A 20,838-nucleotide genomic window follows, 5' to 3' on the forward strand; every position below is an offset into this window, starting at 1 on the left:
ACCAATTTTACAATTCATAGGAGATTTTTTATATTAATTGTTGTAAAACGGTGCTCTTCGGGGCTAATTTTTTTTTTTATTAGTGATAATTATAAAAATGCTAAAAATTCTTGAAATTATCTCAATCACAAACGAATTTTTAAAAATACGTAATTATCTTGAAGACAAAGTTGACATTAAATTATTATCAACAGGAATCCCGCTGCAATCTCATTCTTAAAAGTGTTAAATATGAAAGGGAATCGGGTGACCCCTCTAGTATTTGGCGAAATATTTTTACAACCGGTTTTACTTGATTGGTGATTAAAAAATACTCAAAATTCCTTGAAATTATCCCAATCACAAACGAATTAAAAACCCGGATTCCGAATCATTCTTCAATTCCCGCAAAGGTTCTTTAGGGGAATTCGTGTTCCTCAAAAGTACCTTTACGTGATATGCGTTTTAGGAGTATGTTCAACTGGAAATGATGTTACAGATTATCCTGGCCCTTCTGAGCCTTTTTAAAAAGAACTAATTTTTTTGAAGACAAAGTTGTCATTAAATTATTATCAATAGGAATCCCGCTGCACATCCATTCGTAAAAATGTAAAATATGAAACGGAATCGGGTGACCCTTCTAGTATTTGGCGAAATATTTTTATAACCGATGTTACTTGATTGGTGATTAAAAAATACTCAAAATTCCTTGAAATTATCCCAATCACAAACGAATAAACAAGCCGGATTCCGAATCATTCTTCAATTCCCGCAAAGGTACTTTTGGGGAATTCGTGTTCCTTAAAGGTACCTTTACGTGATATCAATTTTAAGGTTATGTTCTGTTGGAAATTGTGTTACAGACTATGCTGGCCTTTCTGAACCTTTTTAAAAAGTCCTCATTATTTTGAAGACAAAGTTGTCATTAAATTATTATAAATAAGAATCCCGCTGCAAACCCATTCGTAAAAATGTAAAATATGAAACGGAATCGGCTGACCCCTCTAGTATTTGGTGAAATATTTTTATAACCGATTTTACTTGATTGCTGATTAAAAAATACTCAAAATTCCTTGAAATTATGCCAATCACAAACGAATAAAAAAGCCGGATTCCGAATCATTCTTCAACTCCCGCAAAGGTACTTTTGGGGAATTCGTGTTCCTCAAAAGTACCTTTACGTGATATGTGTTTTAGGAGTATGTTTAATTCGAAATGATGTTAGAGACTATGCTGGCCTTCCTGAGCCTTTTTAAAAAGACCTAATTATTTTGAAGACAAAGTTGTCATTAAATTATTATCAATAGGAATCCCGCTGCACATCCATTCGTAAAAATGTAAAATATGAAACGGAATCGGGTGACCCTTCTAGTATTTGGCGAAATATTTTTATAACCGATGTTACTTGATTGGTGATTAAAAAATACTCAAAATTCCTTGAAATTGTCCAAATCACAAACGAATAAAAAACCCGGATTCCGAATCATTCTTCAATTCCCGCAAAGGTACTTTAGGGGAATTCGTGTTCCTCAAAAGTACCTTTACGTGATATCAATTTTAAGGTTATGTTCTATTGGAAATTGTGTTACAGACTATGCTGGCCTTTCTGAATCTTTTTAAAAAGTTCTAATTATTTTGAAGGCAAAGTTGATATTAAATTGTTATCAACAGGAATCCGGCTGCAACCCCATTCTTAAAAAGATTATATATGACAGAGAATCGGGTAACCCCTCTTGTATTTGACAAAATATTTTTTACAACCGGTTTTACTTGATTGGTGATTAAGAAATACTCAAAATTCCTTGAAATTATCCCAATCACAAACGAATAAACAAGCCGGATTCGGCATCATTCTTCATTTCCCGCAAAGGTACTTTTGGGGAATTCGTGTTCCTCAAAAGTACCTTTACGTGATATGCGTTTCAGGAGTATATTCAATTGCAAATGATGTTACAGACTATCCTGGCCTTTTTGAGCCTTTTCAGAAAGACCTAATTTTGAAGGCAAAGTTGTCATTAAATTATTATCAATAAGAATACCGCTGCAACCCCATTCGTAAAAATGTAAAATATGAAACGGAATCGGCTGACCCCTCTAGTATTTGGCGAAATATTTTTATAACCGATTTTACTTGAAGGTGATTAAAAAATACTCAAAATTCCTTGAAATTATCCTATCACAAACGAATTAAAAAGCCGGATTCCGAATCATTCTTCAATTCTCGCAAAGGTACTTTTGGGGAATTTATGTTCTTCAAAAGTACCTTTACGTCATATCAATTTTGAGGTTATATAGGTATGTTCTACCGGAAATGATGTTACAGAGTATGTCGGCTTCTCTGAGTCTTTTTAAAAAGACCTAATTATCTTGAAGGCAATGTTGACATTAAATTATAATCAACAGGAATCCCATTTTAAAAAATATCAAATATGAAATGGAATCCAGTGACTCTTCTAGTATTTGGCGAAATATTTTTTACAACCGATTTTACTTCATTGGCGATTATTAAACAGTATTAAAAATACTTGCAATTGTCCAAATCACAAACGAATTAAAAAGCACTGATTCCGAATATACCCTCGATTCTCGTAAAGGTACTTTTGGGGAATTCGTGTTCTTCAAAAGTATCTTTACGTGATATCAATTTTTTAAGGTTATGTTCTATTGGAAATGATGTTACATAAACATGAATTTATATTGTTAAAAAAACAAATCTTGAAGACAAAATTGACCCTAAAATGATATTAGGAACTAAAAATTATAAATAGCAAATGGAGTCGACTAACCTTTCGTTTAAAAAGTCTTTTCAAAGTTTTTGATTCAAATCTTTTTTGTAAGTATAGACCACCTCTCCTTGACTTAGATTAAAGATTGCAAAAGTGGATGAAGTGTCCCTCAATAATTGAAATTTATTTTAATTCTTTACTTGCATTTTTTATTTTCTTAACAGTTTTCACAAAAATAAGTAGAGTAGTTTTTCAAACGGTTGAACGCAAAACGACAAAAAAATATCCTTTCCCGTAAGGGAACAGAAATTCCTTGAAAGCATCATTAGATACATAGTCAATGAAGATTATGTACCTAATGAAACTTTCAGGGAGTTTCTGTTTCTCAAAAGTGCCAATTTGTATGTAGGGGGTTGCGGCACAAATTAGTAAGCCAGTTATGAGGAAAACAAAATTTTTGATTAGCCATTAATGTTGTGACAGTTTTTAAGATGATCGCATCATTTTAAAAAACTTCTACGAGGTTTTGGATTTTGAAAGGAAAGGTGGAGGGTGAAAATTGAAAAAAAGTTACTGTTTGTTCGTCATTTGAAATTAGACAGTTAAGGTTTGTAGTATTTTGCTTTTTTGTACATAAAAAAAGTTTGGGGGTTGAAAGGGGGTGGGAGGGTATTTTCTTGTCACACTGTTAACATTAAAACTAAGAATTCTTAGTGTGAACAATCATTGCTAGAAAACAAAAAAATTATGGGAGCAAATTTACAAAAGGGGGTAGTTTTTCAAACGGTTGAACGTAAAAGGACAAAAAAATATCATTGCCCTTGATAATAGAGTTTATGTATCTAATGATACTTTCAAGGAGTTACGGTTTCTCAAAAGTACCAATTCGTGTGTAGGGGGTTGCGGCACAGATTTGTAAATAAGCCAGTTATAGCAAAACAAAATTTTTGATTAGCCATTAATGTTGTGACAGTCTTTAAGATGATCGCATTATTTTAAAAAACTTCTACGATATTTTGTATTTTGAAAGGAAAGGTGGAGGGTGAAAATTGAAAAAAAGTTACTGTTTGTTCGTCATCTGAAATTAGACAGTTAAGGTTTGTAAGTATTTTGCTTTTTCGTACATAAAAAAAGTTTGGGGGTTAAAAGGGGGTGGGAGGGTATTTTCTTATCAAACTGTTAACATTAAAACTAAGAATTCTTAGTGTGAACAATCAATGCTAAAAAACAAAAAATTTATGGGAGCAAATTTACAAAAGGGGGTAGTTTTTCAAAGGGTTGAACGTAAAAGGACAAAAAATATCATTGCCCTTGATAATAGAGTTTATGTATCTAATGATACTTTCAAGGAGTTACGGTTTCTCAAAAGTACCAATTCGTGTGTAGGGGGTTGCGGCACAGATTTGTAAATAAGCCAGTTATGAGCAAAAAAAATGTTTGATTAGCCATTAGTGTTGTGACAGTTTTTAAGATGATCACAACACTTTAAAAAACTTTTACGACATTTAGAATTGTGAAAGTAAACGCAGGGGGTGAAAATTAAAAAAAATACCGTTGATCATTATCCGAAATTAGACAATTAACGTTTGTGGTATTTTGCTTTCACAAACATAAAAAAAGGTTGGAGGGTAACTTCTCATTAAAATTGTTAACATTAGAACTAAAAATTCTTGGGGTGAACGATAAATATTGCAAAAAAATATTGATTATTATTGGATTTATTTCACAAAAAGAGGTAGTTTTACAAATTGTTGATTAAAACGGGATGAAGGATATGATTGATCATGTGGAAGAACTTATTTAAAGGCAGATTTTTATTATGCTAAAATAAGAGTAATAATAATAATAATAGACATTTTGTCAATTAAAATAAGGGTTGAAAACCAGTTTTATGGCAATGAAATTGCTGTCCATATTTGAAAATAATTTCGTAATGTATTTCACCACCTAGGGGACAATAGCCTAGTTAAACCCATTACAGTGTCGATACAGTGTTAGTTCATGTAGTGGGCAGCACATCCCAATGAGATCTTGATACCTCAAAGGTACCTTTCCGTTGCATGGAATTTCGAGGAGCTCCTCGAAATTCCCAAATTCTCCTCGAAAGTACCATTCCGTGCTAGAAATCTCCTCAAAAGTATCTTTCCCCATACATATATATATATATAAATGTAAAAGTACCGATTTTTTGCAGATTCTAAAGATTGGAGTCGCTGTAAAAACAATGTTTCATGTGACGCGAACAGTGCGTATTTGCAAAGTTTCAATCACAGGAAGCCAAAAAACAATTTAGAGAACACCATAGTAGAAAAACATTTCGAATTTCTACACATGAAGACCTATTAAACAGATTTTTAATTTCATCCGATCCGCTTATTAGTTCTATACGGAAACTACCCCAAAAGAACAGTTCCAAGTTGCTACGAGATGTTTTTACTCTATTGAAAGAACGTCCAATTCGAGCTTCAGAAGAGGCTGCACGGAATGGTGGATCCGAAGATGATAGTGACACCTATGAAATGTCAAGCGGGCAAGAGCATGACCCATAGTATACTGTAGCTACCTACTACAATCAGAGCCATTTTTTAAAAATATTCTGCAGTGTATTTTGCAGAATAAGCACAATTTTTTGTAATAATCACGGATCTATATTAAATCCTTTAATTTTTTTAAGATGTTTAAGGTGTGGAAAGGAAACAACGATATAATTATCTGTGTTGTCTAATAATAACCCTCCCTCTTAACAACCCAAAAAGATCTTTTTTCTGTTTTTGTTTTATTATTCCGCTGGTCAGTTTCATTAGGACTTTTACAAAAATCACAAATTTAAACTTTTGCCTAATAATCATCCCCTAAAAACCACCCTTAACTTTAACTTCAGTCTTTATTTTGTTTATTAGTTTCCGAGGTGATCCATAAGCAAAAAATATAAAAATTTGCAAGTATTGTAAAAAAACACCTCCTAAAAACTACCTCGAGCATCTGAGATTTATTTCATTATTTTTCCCGGATTTAGGTCATTGAATTTTTTTTATTTTCGGACCACTGTGCACAGACAACTCGACTTACACCTCACGCAGGCTCTCACCGGAAATGGGTGTTTCGCGGCGTTCCTCCACAGGATCGGCAAGCAACAGGACGACTGCTGCTGATACTGTGGGGAACGGGCCGATGCCGAGCACACGCTCTTTGTGTGCGAGGAGTGGGACAAGGAGAGGCTGGCCCTGATGCAGACCACGCACTGGCTCACGATGGAAACAATTGTAGATACACTGCTGCAGTGCGGAGAGGCTTGGGACGCCGTCGCCTCCTTCGTGAGGCGTGTTCTCACGGAAAAGAAGAAGCGTGAAAGAGAAGCGAGGATGGAGGTCGCTCCCCAACGTGAACGACCAAGACAAATGCGCGAGCGGACCCGGGTGCTTGGGTGTTGATACGAGGAAGGGTTTTTAGTGGATAGTCTCGCCCCGAACAGTTCAGGTCAGGTCAGGACATAATGTCAGGCAGCCTCACAGGATCTGGAGGAGACAACTTACCAACTGGACCAAAAGATCCTTTTGAGAAGGACCAGGCAGAAGGATCTTGCACTGCTACTGGAACAGATGACAGCGAGCAGCGAGTTCGGGTTGACCACGGTCAAAGGCCAGCAGCCCCCGCAAACGCCGAAGTGTTTAAGAAGAGTAGAGTACCCTCGCAGAGGCAGTATATTTTCATTTTTGGGGGAAGGCAGGCCGCGAAGGAGGAAACCGAGTTTGATTCTCCCGACGAACCCCACGGGAAAAGGAGACGAGTCAGCAGATCCACATCGAGACCCGATAAGCACGTTACGGTGCTATACAAGCTAAAGAAAAAAGTTTAGGAGCTTGTAAATTTTGGCAAAATATAACAAACTGTACACGTGGAAGTGAAGAGCGTAGCTAACATGCTGAACGGTTTCGTGTGTATTGCCATCGCAGAACAGAAAATGGACAAGGAACTGATCGTGGCCACGAAAGAGACGCAGCCCTCGCAAACAAACGTACGGAAACGAAAGACGCGGAATGCCAGACGGATCCTCCAAAAGAAAAAGATGCAGACACAGTAGACGTCTCTGAAGTACAAGTAGAAACATATGAGGATTTTCTGGCCATACAAGGGAAAAAGTGGTCCGCCGAAAGCTTCAGCTCAACCAAAATCGTGATCGGAAATCCGACCAAAGAAAACTTGAAAAATGTGGTTTACTTCTGCGATGAAGATAAGGAAAAAAGGACAAAATAATGCAAGCACATCTTCAATAAATTCCCGGAAATTCTGGACATTGAACCCATCCCAAGCGAAGAAGGCAGTTACACCATGATGGAGCAAATGTCCAAGTACAGAGATGCAAACCACGGAACTACGACGAAAACTGGAAACATAATCAGCAGATTGGGAAAAAAAAACCTCGGGTGCTAGAGGCAAGAAACTGCTGGAATGGGCGCACGCGTTAGAGCTGATCTCGCCAACTTTGATCAAAAGTAACGGGGTGTCTTTCATTTATGTAACGTTTGTTTCTCCCAGCCTGGTACTTAGAATCTAAAAATGGCAAATCATGAAAGACGAGACGTTAAGCGACCACAAATGCGTACTGACACGCCTGACGGACGAGAAACTCCACCCGAGCAAGATCTGGGTTCTCGGCAACACCGACACGGTGCACTTTCGCAAACACCTAAACGACAAGTTCACTGAGTAGTTATATGAGGCCGATCCTGGCTCACAAAAGCGCGCGAAAATTTGAATTGGTCAGTGTCCTTGAAAAGTGGTGCCGATCCTGGCTCACTCGATTGTATCAATGTTTGGATTGTGTATTGACCTGAAAAAGTGGGGGCCGATTCTAGCTCATTACTTCTTGAGTGGTAAAGTGGACGGTTGTTCGCTGCGCAAGATGTTTGATTTCATGTTGAGATGTAAATGTGAAGGGGTGACCGACGTTAATTCGAAGCGGTTGCAGATTTCAATTCATTCGTCGGACGTCTAGTTGAAATGTCGTTTCGAAGCGGTGGTCGATCTTGATGCCAGTATTGCAGTTATTATTTCTGTAAAAGTTTGCTTTTCTGTTGCGATCAAAAGTTGAGTTCGATTCAAAGCGGTGGTCGATCTCTTGGTTTAGTCGTTGTGTGTGCGTACAAGTGTTTGATTTTCTGTTGAAAATTAAATTCAAGTTCGATTTAAAGCGGTGGCTATGATTTCTTGGTTCAATCATTATTTTCGTAAAAGTTTGTTTTCTGTTGCGATGAAAAGTTGAGTTCGATTCAAAGCCGTGGTCGATGTCTTGGCTTAGTCGTTGTGCGTGCGTGCAAGTATTTGATTTCATGTTGAAATTTAAATTCGAGTTGGTTCGATCATCGAGCGCTTAAAAGTTTGATTTGATGTTGAAGTGAAAAAAAAAAAAGCGTTTGAGTGGTTGTAAAATTGTGGCGCCTTATAAAATGAAGTTCGATTTTGGATTAACAGCAGCAACACCAACAGCAAAGATGGCCTCATAAAATTGTGTGTGTGTGTGTGATGGGAAATTTCTTCTCATAAAATTGTGTGATGAACAATCTGGAAATTTCTTGTTGCGTTATGTGTTTTAAAATTTGTTATGTGACGCCTTATAAAATAAAGTTCGATTTTGGATTAGCAGTAACAACACCAACAGCAAAGATGGCCTCATAAAATTGTGTGTGTGTGTGATGGGAAATTTCTTCTCATAAAATTGTGTGATCAACAATCGAGAGATTTCTTGTTGCGTTATGTGTTGTTTTCTCATAAAATTGAGTGATGAACAATCGAGAGATTTCTTGTTGCGTTATGTGGCGCCTTGTAAAATGAAGTTGAACTTGATTCATGATCCCTGACATGATTTGAATCCACTTGGAACACAATTGTGTGTTGAACGATCGAGGGATTTCTTGTTCCATCATAATTGGAAGTGTTAAAAAGCATAAAATTTTCTTTAATATCATCATAAAAATTGTCACATAACGTTTCTATAATTAAACTGTCTGTATCCGTATATAAAAGATTAACTTTGTCTCCAAATTTACGTTTGAAGAAAGTGTAAAAAAATCGTAAATAATAGTTTTTACTCAAATCTAAAATTGTGAAACCGACATAAAGGGGTTTGTCGTATAACACGTATTCCTTATTCATCTGTATTGCAACAAATTTTTTTGTTGAAAATAGAACAATTTTTGAAATTTGGTCTTGCAATATAATTTTCCACCCCCTGTTTTCTACCATTACTATGCGATGATGTGACTAATTTTACGTTTACTCTTTTATCCACTGATTCCATTGTTTTTCCGAAAACGTTGTTATTCATGAATTTAAAAACATTGCGTTATAAAGCGTTTGTAGATTTATTACGCATCTTTGCAGAACTTGATTCATGGTCCCTGACATGATCTTATTCATCTGTATTGCAACAAATTTTTTTTGTTGAAAATAGAACAATTTTTGAAATTTGGTCTTGCAATATAATTTTCCACCCCCGGTTTTCTACCATTACTATGCGATGATGTGACTAATTTTACGTTTACTCTTTTATCCACTGATTCCATTGTTTTTCCGAAAACGTTGTTATTCATTAATTTAAAAACATTGCGTTCTAAAGCGTTTGTAGATTTATTACGCATCTTTGTATTTAAATCGATATAGGATTTTAGTCACGGTGCTTGATTAAACTTTAGAACGCGATGAATTTTTGACAACTTTAATCCGTGCTGAAGTGCTTGTTTTAAGTTTCTGTAATGTAAAATGTAATGTCTTTTATGATGTAACGTTGCACAGAGTTTTTGTGTTTTACCGGTAGGTGGTATGCAACAATATAGATTTAAAATGATTAGATTTATCTACAAAAATTAATACATAATCACTGTACTATTCTATGCTAACTTAAAATTTATGGTCTGTAATTAGATATACCTATTATAAATTAAAATTTAATTTTTTGCTTATATCCATACAACTTGACAGAATTTGTATGTAAATTGCTATTATAATAAGTGTGTTTACAATCTAGACATTATGCAATGTATGGTGCGATTAATAAAGTGACTCTAGAAAATTATAGTCTATTTTTAAAGCTTAAACATTCAAATAATGTATAATAAATCGTTCAGTTGATGGCGAACAATTTTCATTTCGGAAAGAACAATTGCATGAGTACACACAGTTGAGATCACAATAAACCGATTAATTAATCAATTGAGAATAAAATGAAGAAAAAAGTGCGATTTTTGCAAGGTTATTACTGTATTCTATTTAAACGATAAAGAAGAAGAAGAATGTTGCAAATATGACTAGGAAATTTATACAAGAAATAGAATGTGGTTTGGAAGGAGAATTGCAAAGATACAAGTAATTTTAAATCCAGTTTTAGAAACAAAATTATTTGAGATAAAAATGAATGCAGTAGTTGTAACATCACGTTGTTAAGTATTTTTGTCAATAATAATAAAAGATATGGGTTGAGTTGCGTAAAATGTTGCACTCACAAAAATTTGAAATTAAACAATATAGATTTTTTCTGTTGGTCATATGTTAAGTCATCTTTTTAATATCTAAATCCTACACTAAAAACAGCAATTTAAAACACGTTTCCCAGAACAACGTGTTTTAAAAAATTTAAAACACGAAAGAAGTATGAACAAGAATGGTTTATTAATCACAAGTATAACTAGTCAGAATACAAGTTGATAATGAAAATTCAATTTTAATTCTTCTCATTTGTATGAAAGTGAAATTCACATTTATGAAAATATTGAACACCATTGGTTAACGATGATGATGATGAAGTATCACTTGTAGATAACTCGGTTGTAGTAGTTGTTGTACCCCCAAACACCTTTCTGGCAATTTTGATGCGTTCCTCTACGCAATCTTCGATGTATCCTTCTGCGACGGTAGAAGAACGCCAACCGCCATGTCGTTTCACTGAAACTAGATCTCCACCTCCTGCAGCTAGCAAAGTTGCGGAGCTTCTTCGGAAGCAGTGCCCCGTATAAGTTTTAGGATCCTCTAACTTCAGATACGCGGCAATTTTAGAGGGAAGTTGACCGAAGGTGTTTATTCCCACAGGCTGTCGAGTACACTTCCCAATATTATAAAACAAGAAGAATCGATCATGAGATGTGTTCACGGGACGTAAAGATGCATATTTTCGGTATATGGTTAAAGGGTTAACCACGAAGCCTTCTCCAATAATGGTGAACTTTCTATCTAAATGCGTTTTGGTATCTCGAAGTGTTACAATGAGAACTTCTCCAGTATCTTGAATATCATTTACAGTGAGGTCGCATAACTCCTTGCGCCGACATGCTCCAGCAATGCCGAAAATCAAAGCAGCCTATAAATTAAGGGAAAATTATTATTTTTTGTTTTAACAACCAAAACATAAATACCTTCACAAATAAATATGTTTCGTCTGCAGCTTCTAAGAAAAACTTTTCAATATGTTCACGAGATAACACCTTCGATTTTTTCGCATGATGTCCCACATTTATCTGCTTGAGGTAAGCAGTTACACTACAAAACTTCTCAATGCACAGGTTTTCTTTCACTTTTAAAGAGGACTTCAGCATCGAATAATGCGGCCAAAGTGATGCAGGTGACAACGTTTCTTGCTACAAATCAAATTAATTAATTATAAACTATGTAACTGAAAATGGATAATTCCAGACTTACCTTCTCGTCTAAATAAGCGAGTATTACCTCTTCTGTTACAGCGGAGACTTTGTTGTTTTCTCGCCAATAGCAGAAACTTGCATAAACCTTCTCGTACGCAGCTTTGGATTTCACGGGTAACAATTTTTCCCGCAATAAGTTCGCTTTCTTTAAAATATTTTCAGGAACTTCGTTTGACTTTTCCATTTTCGTTTATATAATAAACAACATATCCATAGCGACTAGTGACGAACGTAGTTGACCAACAGAAAAAATTTTGAATAACACTCTTGCGAAAACTTATAAAGTATCTCGGGTGTCTATGCAACTCGACTGCGTCTCGTTGCATAACGACAACCTCGAACTTTAAACTTAGGTTTTCGCACTCGTATTATTAATAACTATAAAATGATTAGATTTATTTACAAAAATTAATACATAATCACTGTACTATTCTAAGGTGGAATAAACTTTACGTCACTCAGAACGTTTATCTTCGGTTTAATCACTTTCTTTAAACTTAAGTTATATTTAGACATTTTAAAAAATTTGAATCTGACTGTAGATCTATCTATTCTAAATTAAAATTTAATTTTTTGCTTATATCCATACAACTTTTTATTTGAGTCAATATTTTTTTTTCTTCCGCGTCCAATTTAATTTTTTTTTGTACATTTAATGTTTTCTTTTTCAACTTTTTCTATCTTACGCAAACGACTTATATAATATTTTTTTAACGGTCCCTCCCACATGTTGGTAATCATCCCCACACTATCATCATTCGTATCACTAGCACTGTCCGATTCACTGTCGGTATCTCTATCCTGCAACTCCATAAGATTTTTCCAACACTTCCCCTTTCCAGGGCCTGCATGGGCTGGTGTGGGTGGAGACACTATCTTTGGAGTCGCTTCCAAATCGGGGATTACATTTTCAGCTGATGCAGTCATCTCATTTTCAGCTGATGAAAAGTAATCCCCAACGGACAACTGAAAATTTCATAAAAAATATTATCAAATTTACTTAAGAAAGTTAAAATCAAACTTACCGCTTCATTCAGGACTGGCAGTAATGGACAGGCCATAATCTTGGAGGAGGTGTAGGCGGAAACTGATGTGGAAGGCTATAGATATGATAAAATATTTTCTATTACAAAAATGAAAAAAATATATAAACAAGTCTTACCTCAGGAATAAACTTTACGTCACTCAGAACGTTTATCTTCGGTTTAGTCACTTTCTTTAAACTTAAGTTATATTTAGACATTTAAAAAAAAATTGATTCTGACTGAAACTATTAAACGTTGACAGAGACTGAAGACTAAAGCGAAAAACAAATGGAAAGCTTAACTAAGAAAAATAATGCATTCGTTGCAAAAGAAACCTTTCCTTCATGCAGCTGGGGAGAAGTCTACCCACTCCGATATTTGCAAATTTGCAGAATTTTATCATCCACAGGAACGCACATTAAATAATGTGGAAAGGCGAATGTTCTGTACGCCAATATATTTCCAGACTATTTTATCCGTGAGAACCGCAATGTTGCAATTATATATTATTTAAAAGAAAAGCGCGTTCAAAAATTCCTTCATGCAGCTGGGGAGAAGTCTACCCACTACGATATTTGCAAATTTGCAGAGTACGCCAGTATATTTCCAGACTGTTTTATCAGTGAGAACCGCAATGTTGCACTTATATATTATTTAAAAGAAAAGCGCGTTCAAAAACAAAACTTGGGAAGGAATAAGGTGAATGTTTCTCTGTTCGTTCTGTAACGCTTTATTTCTTCTCTCTCTCTCTCTTTTCTTAATTCATTTTTTAACCTCCATCAAAACTTTATTTTCCAAATTTATGGTATAATATACTTACTTAGATATTGATATTCGAATAGTACCTACTTAGATCGCTTTGCACAACGGTTTCAAATCAGTTTGATGTCAACGGTTGACCGATACAAACGCTTAATATCGCATTACAAACGGTTTGAAATCGCTTTGTATTCAACGGTTAACTAATAAATCGTTTTGGGAGCGCTTTGAAATACCATTACTACTTATACCATGAATTCGGAAAATGAATTATCAAGTTCGGTAGAATTGGCTAAAAAATTAATTAAGAAAAGAGAAGAAGTAAAGCGTAAAATGGATTCACTGAAACAGGGTGAAATAAGGCAAGAAGGTGCATTTTATCCTATCACTAAGCGTCTAAAGACAATCTCTGATCAATTGCAAAACACAGATCTTAATTTTTATAATAATATCAACAAAAACTATGATCATTATAAAAAAAATCAGAATCTAATGAAACAAGAAATATTACCCATCGGTTCTCTTTTGGATGAAACTTCACCACAAAGAATGGAAAATCCTTTGTCAGCTAAGGTTTCTACGCTAAGGAAAAAAAATGCTATATTAAATGAAAAGGAAATAATAAAAAAAAAATTATAAAAAAATTATTTAAAAAAATTATACACATGAATTTAGCTGTTAAATTCAATTTATTAAAGAATACACAACCACATTATAGTTATACACCAGAAAGTTGTTTGGAAAATGACAGTTACAAGTTATATTTTGATAGAACAATTTTAACTGACATTCATATTAAGCATAACAGACCAGACATTATAATTTTAAATAAACAACAAAAGCAAGCATATCTTTTAGATATAGCTGTTCCAAATTCACATAATATAACACAGACATATAACACAAAAATTAATAAATATTTAGAGCTGTCCGTTGCTATGAGAAATCTTTGGTGTTTAGAAAAAATTTCGATTTTACCACTTGTAATTTCAGCAACGGGAATAGTACCGCAATCTCTTTTTAAAAATTTAAAAATTCTGGATTTAGATAACACATTGGTAGTTGAAATTCAAAAAGGTATATTATTATACTCATGTCACATCGTGAGGAAGTTCCTTAACATTGACACAGAACATAATACACAACAAAGTCAAAATGCGGAGGCAAGACGCCGGTAATTATGTTGATAAGCACTGCACTATTACTTGATAGTAATATCCGTAATAGTGTATGTACTCCGGCAAAATTGCCGTGCCGCCGGGTGGAGGTGGGATAGTAAACTATGTCAGATTTTGAAGAAAATAATCCTGCTAATGCTTCACATTACGAAGAAGAAGAAACGTTAATTTCAGAACCTTCCAAGAGAGTGGATTACACATTAGATGATTTAATGAATGAATCAGTGGAAGAAAATAGAAGTACGCAAGGAAAAATGCTTGACACTGATGCTTATGAGCAATATTTACAAACTTTTGGTGAAGTACCGAGACAGTATATTGACACTATGATTTGAGATAGAAAAAGACAATTTGATCATAGAACAGGTATAAGGCATGATGCTATTCAAGAGAGGTTTTTTGTCGGAGCTTCAGAAGTAAAATTTGTAGGATCTGATATAACGGTCAATGATGCATTCTACAAAACCGTACCGGGATTATATCAACTGTTGTTTAAAAACAACCCAAAAAATTATACTCAAGAAGATTTATATACATATAAGACAATTTTAGACAGTAGTAATGCCCGCAGACAAAACTTTCATCCTGGTGGACAAATACAGGGAACAAGATCATATAAATATAAATCAATAATCGCTCCTTTATATTTTGAACAGAAAGCATCTTATGAAACACCAAAAACAACAAAAAAGAAAACATTGGGGAAAGGGATGTTTAAAGAATTAACTAATAATCCAATTGACTACGTATATTGGGATGATCCAAATGAGTTAGTTAATAGATTGAGATTATTAATTGCATCTCAGTTAGCAGGTCATACAGGTCACTCTAACGAAATTGTTTCTGTTATTGAGGAGTTGCGTGAAGCTAACATAATCGAATAAGACATCAGAATGGTTCCATCAAAGCAAACTTCGGTTAAAAGAGATTTAGTTTCAGAATTATACAACAACCTTTCAATACGATAAACGTCGCAAACAGTTAACTGATGTATCCGCTTAATATAGCTTTACAAACGATTTGAAATCGCTTTGTATTCAACGGTTAAAAATAAAACGTTCGCTTCGGAAGCGCTTTGAGAAAAGAAAGAATATCAATTCGAAACATAAAGTTCAATAGAGTTCTTTGTAAGATTAAAAATATATGTCTTATTACACATTTTTTTTTTTTTTTTTAAATTGCCATTCCCGTTTTTTGCCATACGGCTTTTTACGGTACCTTTCGGTCGGCCGTTTTTTCCATTCAATTTCCTTGTTCCTTTTGCCTTCTCAGGTGATGCGACGGGGCTCCGGGGCACTTTCCCCGGCCACCCACGCCCATTCAACCTCACATTCACAGACATACACAACATTTATACACCCATGGGCGCCTTTTCCCGACGGGACTCGAACCCGTGCTGACCTCGCGGTGGTGGCCGAAAGAGTGTTGATTCTTCCTTCCACCACCCTACCGTCAGCCCCGAGGAGACATACACACACATCCATGGCCCGGCGGAGGTTCCTTCCTTTGAAAAAATCCTCCCCCTTCGGTGGGATTCGAACCCACTAGCATCGGGACCGCGACCTCGGAGTACTTTCTCCGACAGCCATGCGGCCACCGAGCCACCTTATGTCTTATTATTATTGATTTTCACAGAGCCAGCTTAAGCAGGTGACTAAGTCAGATGGACAACCTTGGGTGGGAGCACCCAACAGGAAGAATCCCACTGAAATATTGTTTCTTTAGTTCAATAAATACTGTGCATTAATGTAATTTACTTATTTAAGTGTATTCTATCTTTAGGAATAATGTAAGTAATACTTATTTTATGAATAAAACACAATCAAATATATTTAAACAGTTTTATTTTTCACACAAAAACCTCAAGATAACATGTTCAATAAAGATACTGTTTCTTCATAATCTTTCAAATCGGTCGAAGGCCACTTCGCAGAATCTGGACCGCATGTCCAACCCAGCATAGCTTCAGAATCATTTTTTCCTTTAGAGATGTTCTTCGTCAACCAGGTCATTATGACAGCATGCGTTTGGTTTTCTAAAGGCTTGAATTTATATAAAGAATTATTCAACAATACAGCTTGGGTAAACGTTTCCAGGTTTTGACTGTCCGCCAGGTGCGCTGCTCGACAGATGAATTCATCGATGCATGCCTTGATGTCCTTGTTATTCTTCAAAATATTTTTCACCGGGTATTCCAAACGATATGCGTCGACAAGATTAAATCCAGATAGTAATTTTATAACATGTAGTTTGTGAGAAATATAACGTTCTAAATTATGAGCAATTAAAAGTTTATCTAGTTCGTTTAAACTTAACATTTCACAATTTGCCTTTACGCATATATGAACGATCTTATTGAGATAATTATCTACATTTATTTTTCGTTTTAACAAGCGACACATTGTGAAAAGACCAATTTTTTTCCCATAAGGTGCGGCATATAATACAATTTCACTTGATATAATGAAATCTTTCTTGTTCAATAAAAATGCAAGATCACTATTGACACTGTTTGGTTCAGTGCGAGAAATGGCACTTTGAAAGAAATTTTTGTAAACGGTTTCTACAGCCTCTTGTGCTGCAAGTTCAACTTCTAAGGTAAAATCCATCTTTACACTAATAATAATCAAGAGCACAATAAACAAAAGGAAATCTCGGTAGTGCGTCTATATGTGAGTGTTTAAATTATACTTCTCCTTTATGGAAATACATACCTCGAAAGTTTGTTTGTACTGATATGGCTGAGCATGCGTTTATCAATATTTGAACGCAAAACAACTTTTCAATACAATAAGCGTCACAAATAGTTAACAGATGTATACGCTTAATATCGCTTTACAAACGGTTTGAAATCGCTTTGTATTCAACGGTTAAAAATAAAACGTTCGCTTTGAAAGCACTTTGAAAAAAGTATATTATATAAAACCATGAATTTGGAAAATAAAGTTTTGATGGAGGTTAAAAAATGAATTAAGAAAAGAGAGAGAGAGAGAAGAAATAAAGCGTTACAGAACGAACAGAGAAACATTCACCTTATTCCTTCCCAAGTTTTGTTTTTGAACGCGCTTTTCTTTTAAATAATATATAAGTGCAACATTGCGGTTCTCACTGATAAAACAGTCTGGAAATATACTGGCGTACTCTGCAAATTTGCAAATATCGTAGTGGGTAGACTTCTCCCCAGCTGCATGAAGGAATTTTTGAACGCGCTTTTCTTTTAAATAATATATAATTGCAACATTGCGGTTCTCACGGATAAAATAGTCTGGAAATATATTGGCGTACAGAACATTCGCCTTTCCACATTATTTAATGTGCGTTCCTGTGGATGATAAAATTCTGCAAATTTGCAAATATCGGAGTGGGTAGACTTCTCCCCAGCTGCATGAAGGAAAGGTTTCTTTTGCAACGAATGCATTATTTTTCTTAGTTAAGCTTTCCATTTGTTTTTCGCTTTAGTCTTCAGTCTCTGTCAACGTTTAATAGTTTCAGTCAGAATCAATTTTTTTTTAAATGTCTAAATATAACTTAAGTTTAAAGAAAGTGACTAAACCGAAGATAAACGTTCTGAGTGACGTAAAGTTTATTCCTGAGGTAAGACTTGTTTATATATTTTTTTCATTTTTGTAATAGAAAATATTTTATCATATCTATAGCCTTCCACATCAGTTTCCGCCTACACCTCCTCCAAGATTATGGCCTGTCCATTACTGCCAGTCCTGAATGAAGCGGTAAGTTTGATTTTAACTTTCTTAAGTAAATTTGATAATATTTTTTATGAAATTTTCAGTTGTCCGTTGGGGATTACTTTTCATCAGCTGAAAATGAGATGACTGCATCAGCTGAAAATGTAATCCCCGATTTGGAAGCGACTCCAAAGATAGTGTCTCCACCCACACCAGCCCATGCAGGCCCTGGAAAGGGGAAGTGTTGGAAAAATCTTATGGAGTTGCAGGATAGAGATACCGACAGTGAATCGGACAGTGCTAGTGATACGAATGATGATAGTGTGGGGATGATTACCAACATGTGGGAGGGACCGTTAAAAAAATATTATATAAGTCGTTTGCGTAAGATAGAAAAAGTTGAAAAAGAAAACATTAAATGTACAAAAAAAAATTAAATTGGACGCGGAAGAAAAAAAAATATTGACTCAAATAAAAAGTTGTATGGATATAAGCAAAAAATTAAATTTTAATTTAGAATAGATAGATCTACAGTCAGATTCAAATTTTTTAAAATGTCTAAATATAACTTAAGTTTAAAGAAAGTGATTAAACCGAAGATAAACGTTCTGAGTGACGTAAAGTTTATTCCACCTTAGAATAGTACAGTGATTATGTATTAATTTTTGTAAATAAATCTAATCATTTTATAGTTATTAATAATACGAGTGCGAAAACCTAAGTTTAAAGTTCGAGGTTGTCGTTATGCAACGAGACGCAGTCGAGTTGCATAGACACCCGAGATACTTTATAAGTTTTCGCAAGAGTGTTATTCAAAATTTTTTCTGTTGGTCAACTACGTTCGTCACTAGTCGCTATGGATATGTTGTTTATTATATAAACGAAAATGGAAAAGTCAAACGAAGTTCCTGAAAATATTTTAAAGAAAGCGAACTTATTGCGGGAAAAATTGTTACCCGTGAAATCCAAAGCTGCGTACGAGAAGGTTTATGCAAGTTTCTGCTATTGGCGAGAAAACAACAAAGTCTCCGCTGTAACAGAAGAGGTAATACTCGCTTATTTAGACGAGAAGGTAAGTCTGGAATTATCCATTTTCAGTTACATAGTTTATAATTAATTAATTTGATTTGTAGCAAGAAACGTTGTCACCTGCATCACTTTGGCCGCATTATTCGATGCTGAAGTCCTCTTTAAAAGTGAAAGAAAACCTGTGCATTGAGAAGTTTTGTAGTGTAACTGCTTACCTCAAGCAGATAAATGTGGGACATCATGCGAAAAAATCGAAGGTGTTATCTCGTGAACATATTGAAAAGTTTTTCTTAGAAGCTGCAGACGAAACATATTTATTTGTGAAGGTATTTATGTTTTGGTTGTTAAAACAAAAAATAATAATTTTCCCTTAATTTATAGGCTGCTTTGATTTTCGGCATTGCTGGAGCATGTCGGCGCAAGGAGTTATGCGACCTCACTGTAAATGATATTCAAGATACTGGAGAAGTTCTCATTGTAACACTTCGAGATACCAAAACGCATTTAGATAGAAAGTTCACCATTATTGGAGAAGGCTTCGTGGTTAACCCTTTAACCATATACCGAAAATATGCATCTTTACGTCCCGTGAACACATCTCATGATCGATTCTTCTTGTTTTATAATATTGGGAAGTGTACTCGACAGCCTGTGGGAATAAACACCTTCGGTCAACTTCCCTCTAAAATTGCCGCGTATCTGAAGTTAGAGGATCCTAAAACTTATACGGGGCACTGCTTCCGAAGAAGCTCCGCAACTTTGCTAGCTGCAGGAGGTGGAGATCTAGTTTCAGTGAAACGACATGGCGGTTGGCGTTCTTCTACCGTCGCAGAAGGATACATCGAAGATTGCGTAGAGGAACGCATCAAAATTGCCAGAAAGGTGTTTGGGGGTACAACAACTACTACAACCGAGTTATCTACAAGTGATACTTCATCATCATCATCGTTAACCAATGGTGTTCAATATTTTCATAAATGTGAATTTCACTTTCATACAAATGAGAAGAATTAAAATTGAATTTTCATTATCAACTTGTATTCTGACTAGTTATACTTGTGATTAATAAACCATTCTTGTTCATACTTCTTTCGTGTTTTAAATTTTTTAAAACACGTTGTTCTGGGAAACGTGTTTTAAATTGCTGTTTTTAGTGTAGGATTTAGATATTAAAAAGATGACTTAACATATGACCAACAGAAAAAATCTATATTGTTTAATTTCAAATTTTTGTGAGTGCAACATTTTACGCAACTCAACCCATATCTTTTATTATTATTGACAAAAATACTTAACAACGTGATGTTACAACTACTGCATTCATTTTTATCTCAAATAATTTTGTTTCTAAAACTGGATTTAAAATTACTTGTATCTTTGCAATTCTCCTTCCAAACCACATTCTATTTCTTGTATAAATTTCCTAGTCATATTTGCAACATTCTTCTTCTTCTTTATCGTTTAAATAGAATACAGTAATAACCTTGCAAAAATCGCACTTTTTTCTTCATTTTATTCTCAATTGATTAATTAATTGGTTTATTGTGATCTCAACTGTGTGTACTCATGCAATTGTTCTTTCCGAAATGAAAATTGTTCGCCATCAACTGAACGATTTATTATACATTATTTGAAGGTTTAAGCTTTAAAAATAGACTATAATTTTCTAGAGTCACTTTATTAATCGCACCATACATTGCATAATGTCTAGATTGTAAACACACTTATTATAATAGCAATTTACATACAAATTCTGTCAAGTTGTA

At 34.7% G+C, this 20,838-nt stretch overlaps 2 protein-coding genes across 2 annotated transcripts; one reads left to right on the plus strand and one right to left on the minus strand.

Moving 5' to 3' along the window:
- Window positions 1-10,351: 10,351 nt before the first annotated feature.
- Window positions 10,352-11,794, minus strand: LOC138129726 (uncharacterized). The gene is made up of 3 exons (XM_069046005.1): window positions 11,394-11,794; window positions 11,111-11,332; window positions 10,352-11,055 (listed from the first exon to the last, which is right to left on the minus strand). The coding sequence occupies exons 1-3, from the start codon at window positions 11,577-11,579 to the stop codon at window positions 10,423-10,425; spliced, it is 1,041 nt and encodes a 346-aa protein (XP_068902106.1). The 5' UTR covers window positions 11,580-11,794; the 3' UTR covers window positions 10,352-10,422.
- Window positions 11,795-18,714: 6,920 nt separating this feature from the next.
- Window positions 18,715-20,157, plus strand: LOC138129618 (uncharacterized). The gene is made up of 3 exons (XM_069045916.1): window positions 18,715-19,115; window positions 19,177-19,398; window positions 19,454-20,157. Exons 1-3 carry the CDS (start codon window positions 18,930-18,932, stop codon window positions 20,084-20,086), a joined length of 1,041 nt encoding a protein of 346 aa, XP_068902017.1. The 5' UTR covers window positions 18,715-18,929; the 3' UTR covers window positions 20,087-20,157.
- The last annotated feature ends 681 nt before the right edge of the window (window positions 20,158-20,838 follow it).

Source organism: Tenebrio molitor, chromosome 4 (assembly GCF_963966145.1).
Source record: "Tenebrio molitor chromosome 4, icTenMoli1.1, whole genome shotgun sequence".
NCBI lineage: Eukaryota > Metazoa > Arthropoda > Insecta > Coleoptera > Tenebrionidae > Tenebrio > Tenebrio molitor.

Bases quoted from the DNA above. Each gene is read 5' to 3' on its own strand.
- LOC138129726 (XM_069046005.1), bottom strand. From the start codon at position 11,579: ATGGAAAAGTCAAACGAAGTTCCTGAAAATATTTTAAAGAAAGCGAAC. The intron at 11,333-11,393 runs GTAAGTCTGGAA...TTTGATTTGTAG, and splicing joins TCGCTTATTTAGACGAGAAG to CAAGAAACGTTGTCACCTGC. The intron at 11,056-11,110 runs GTATTTATGTTT...CTTAATTTATAG, and splicing joins AAACATATTTATTTGTGAAG to GCTGCTTTGATTTTCGGCAT.
- LOC138129618 (XM_069045916.1), top strand. From the start codon at position 18,930: ATGGAAAAGTCAAACGAAGTTCCTGAAAATATTTTAAAGAAAGCGAAC. The intron at 19,116-19,176 runs GTAAGTCTGGAA...TTTGATTTGTAG, and splicing joins TCGCTTATTTAGACGAGAAG to CAAGAAACGTTGTCACCTGC. The intron at 19,399-19,453 runs GTATTTATGTTT...CTTAATTTATAG, and splicing joins AAACATATTTATTTGTGAAG to GCTGCTTTGATTTTCGGCAT.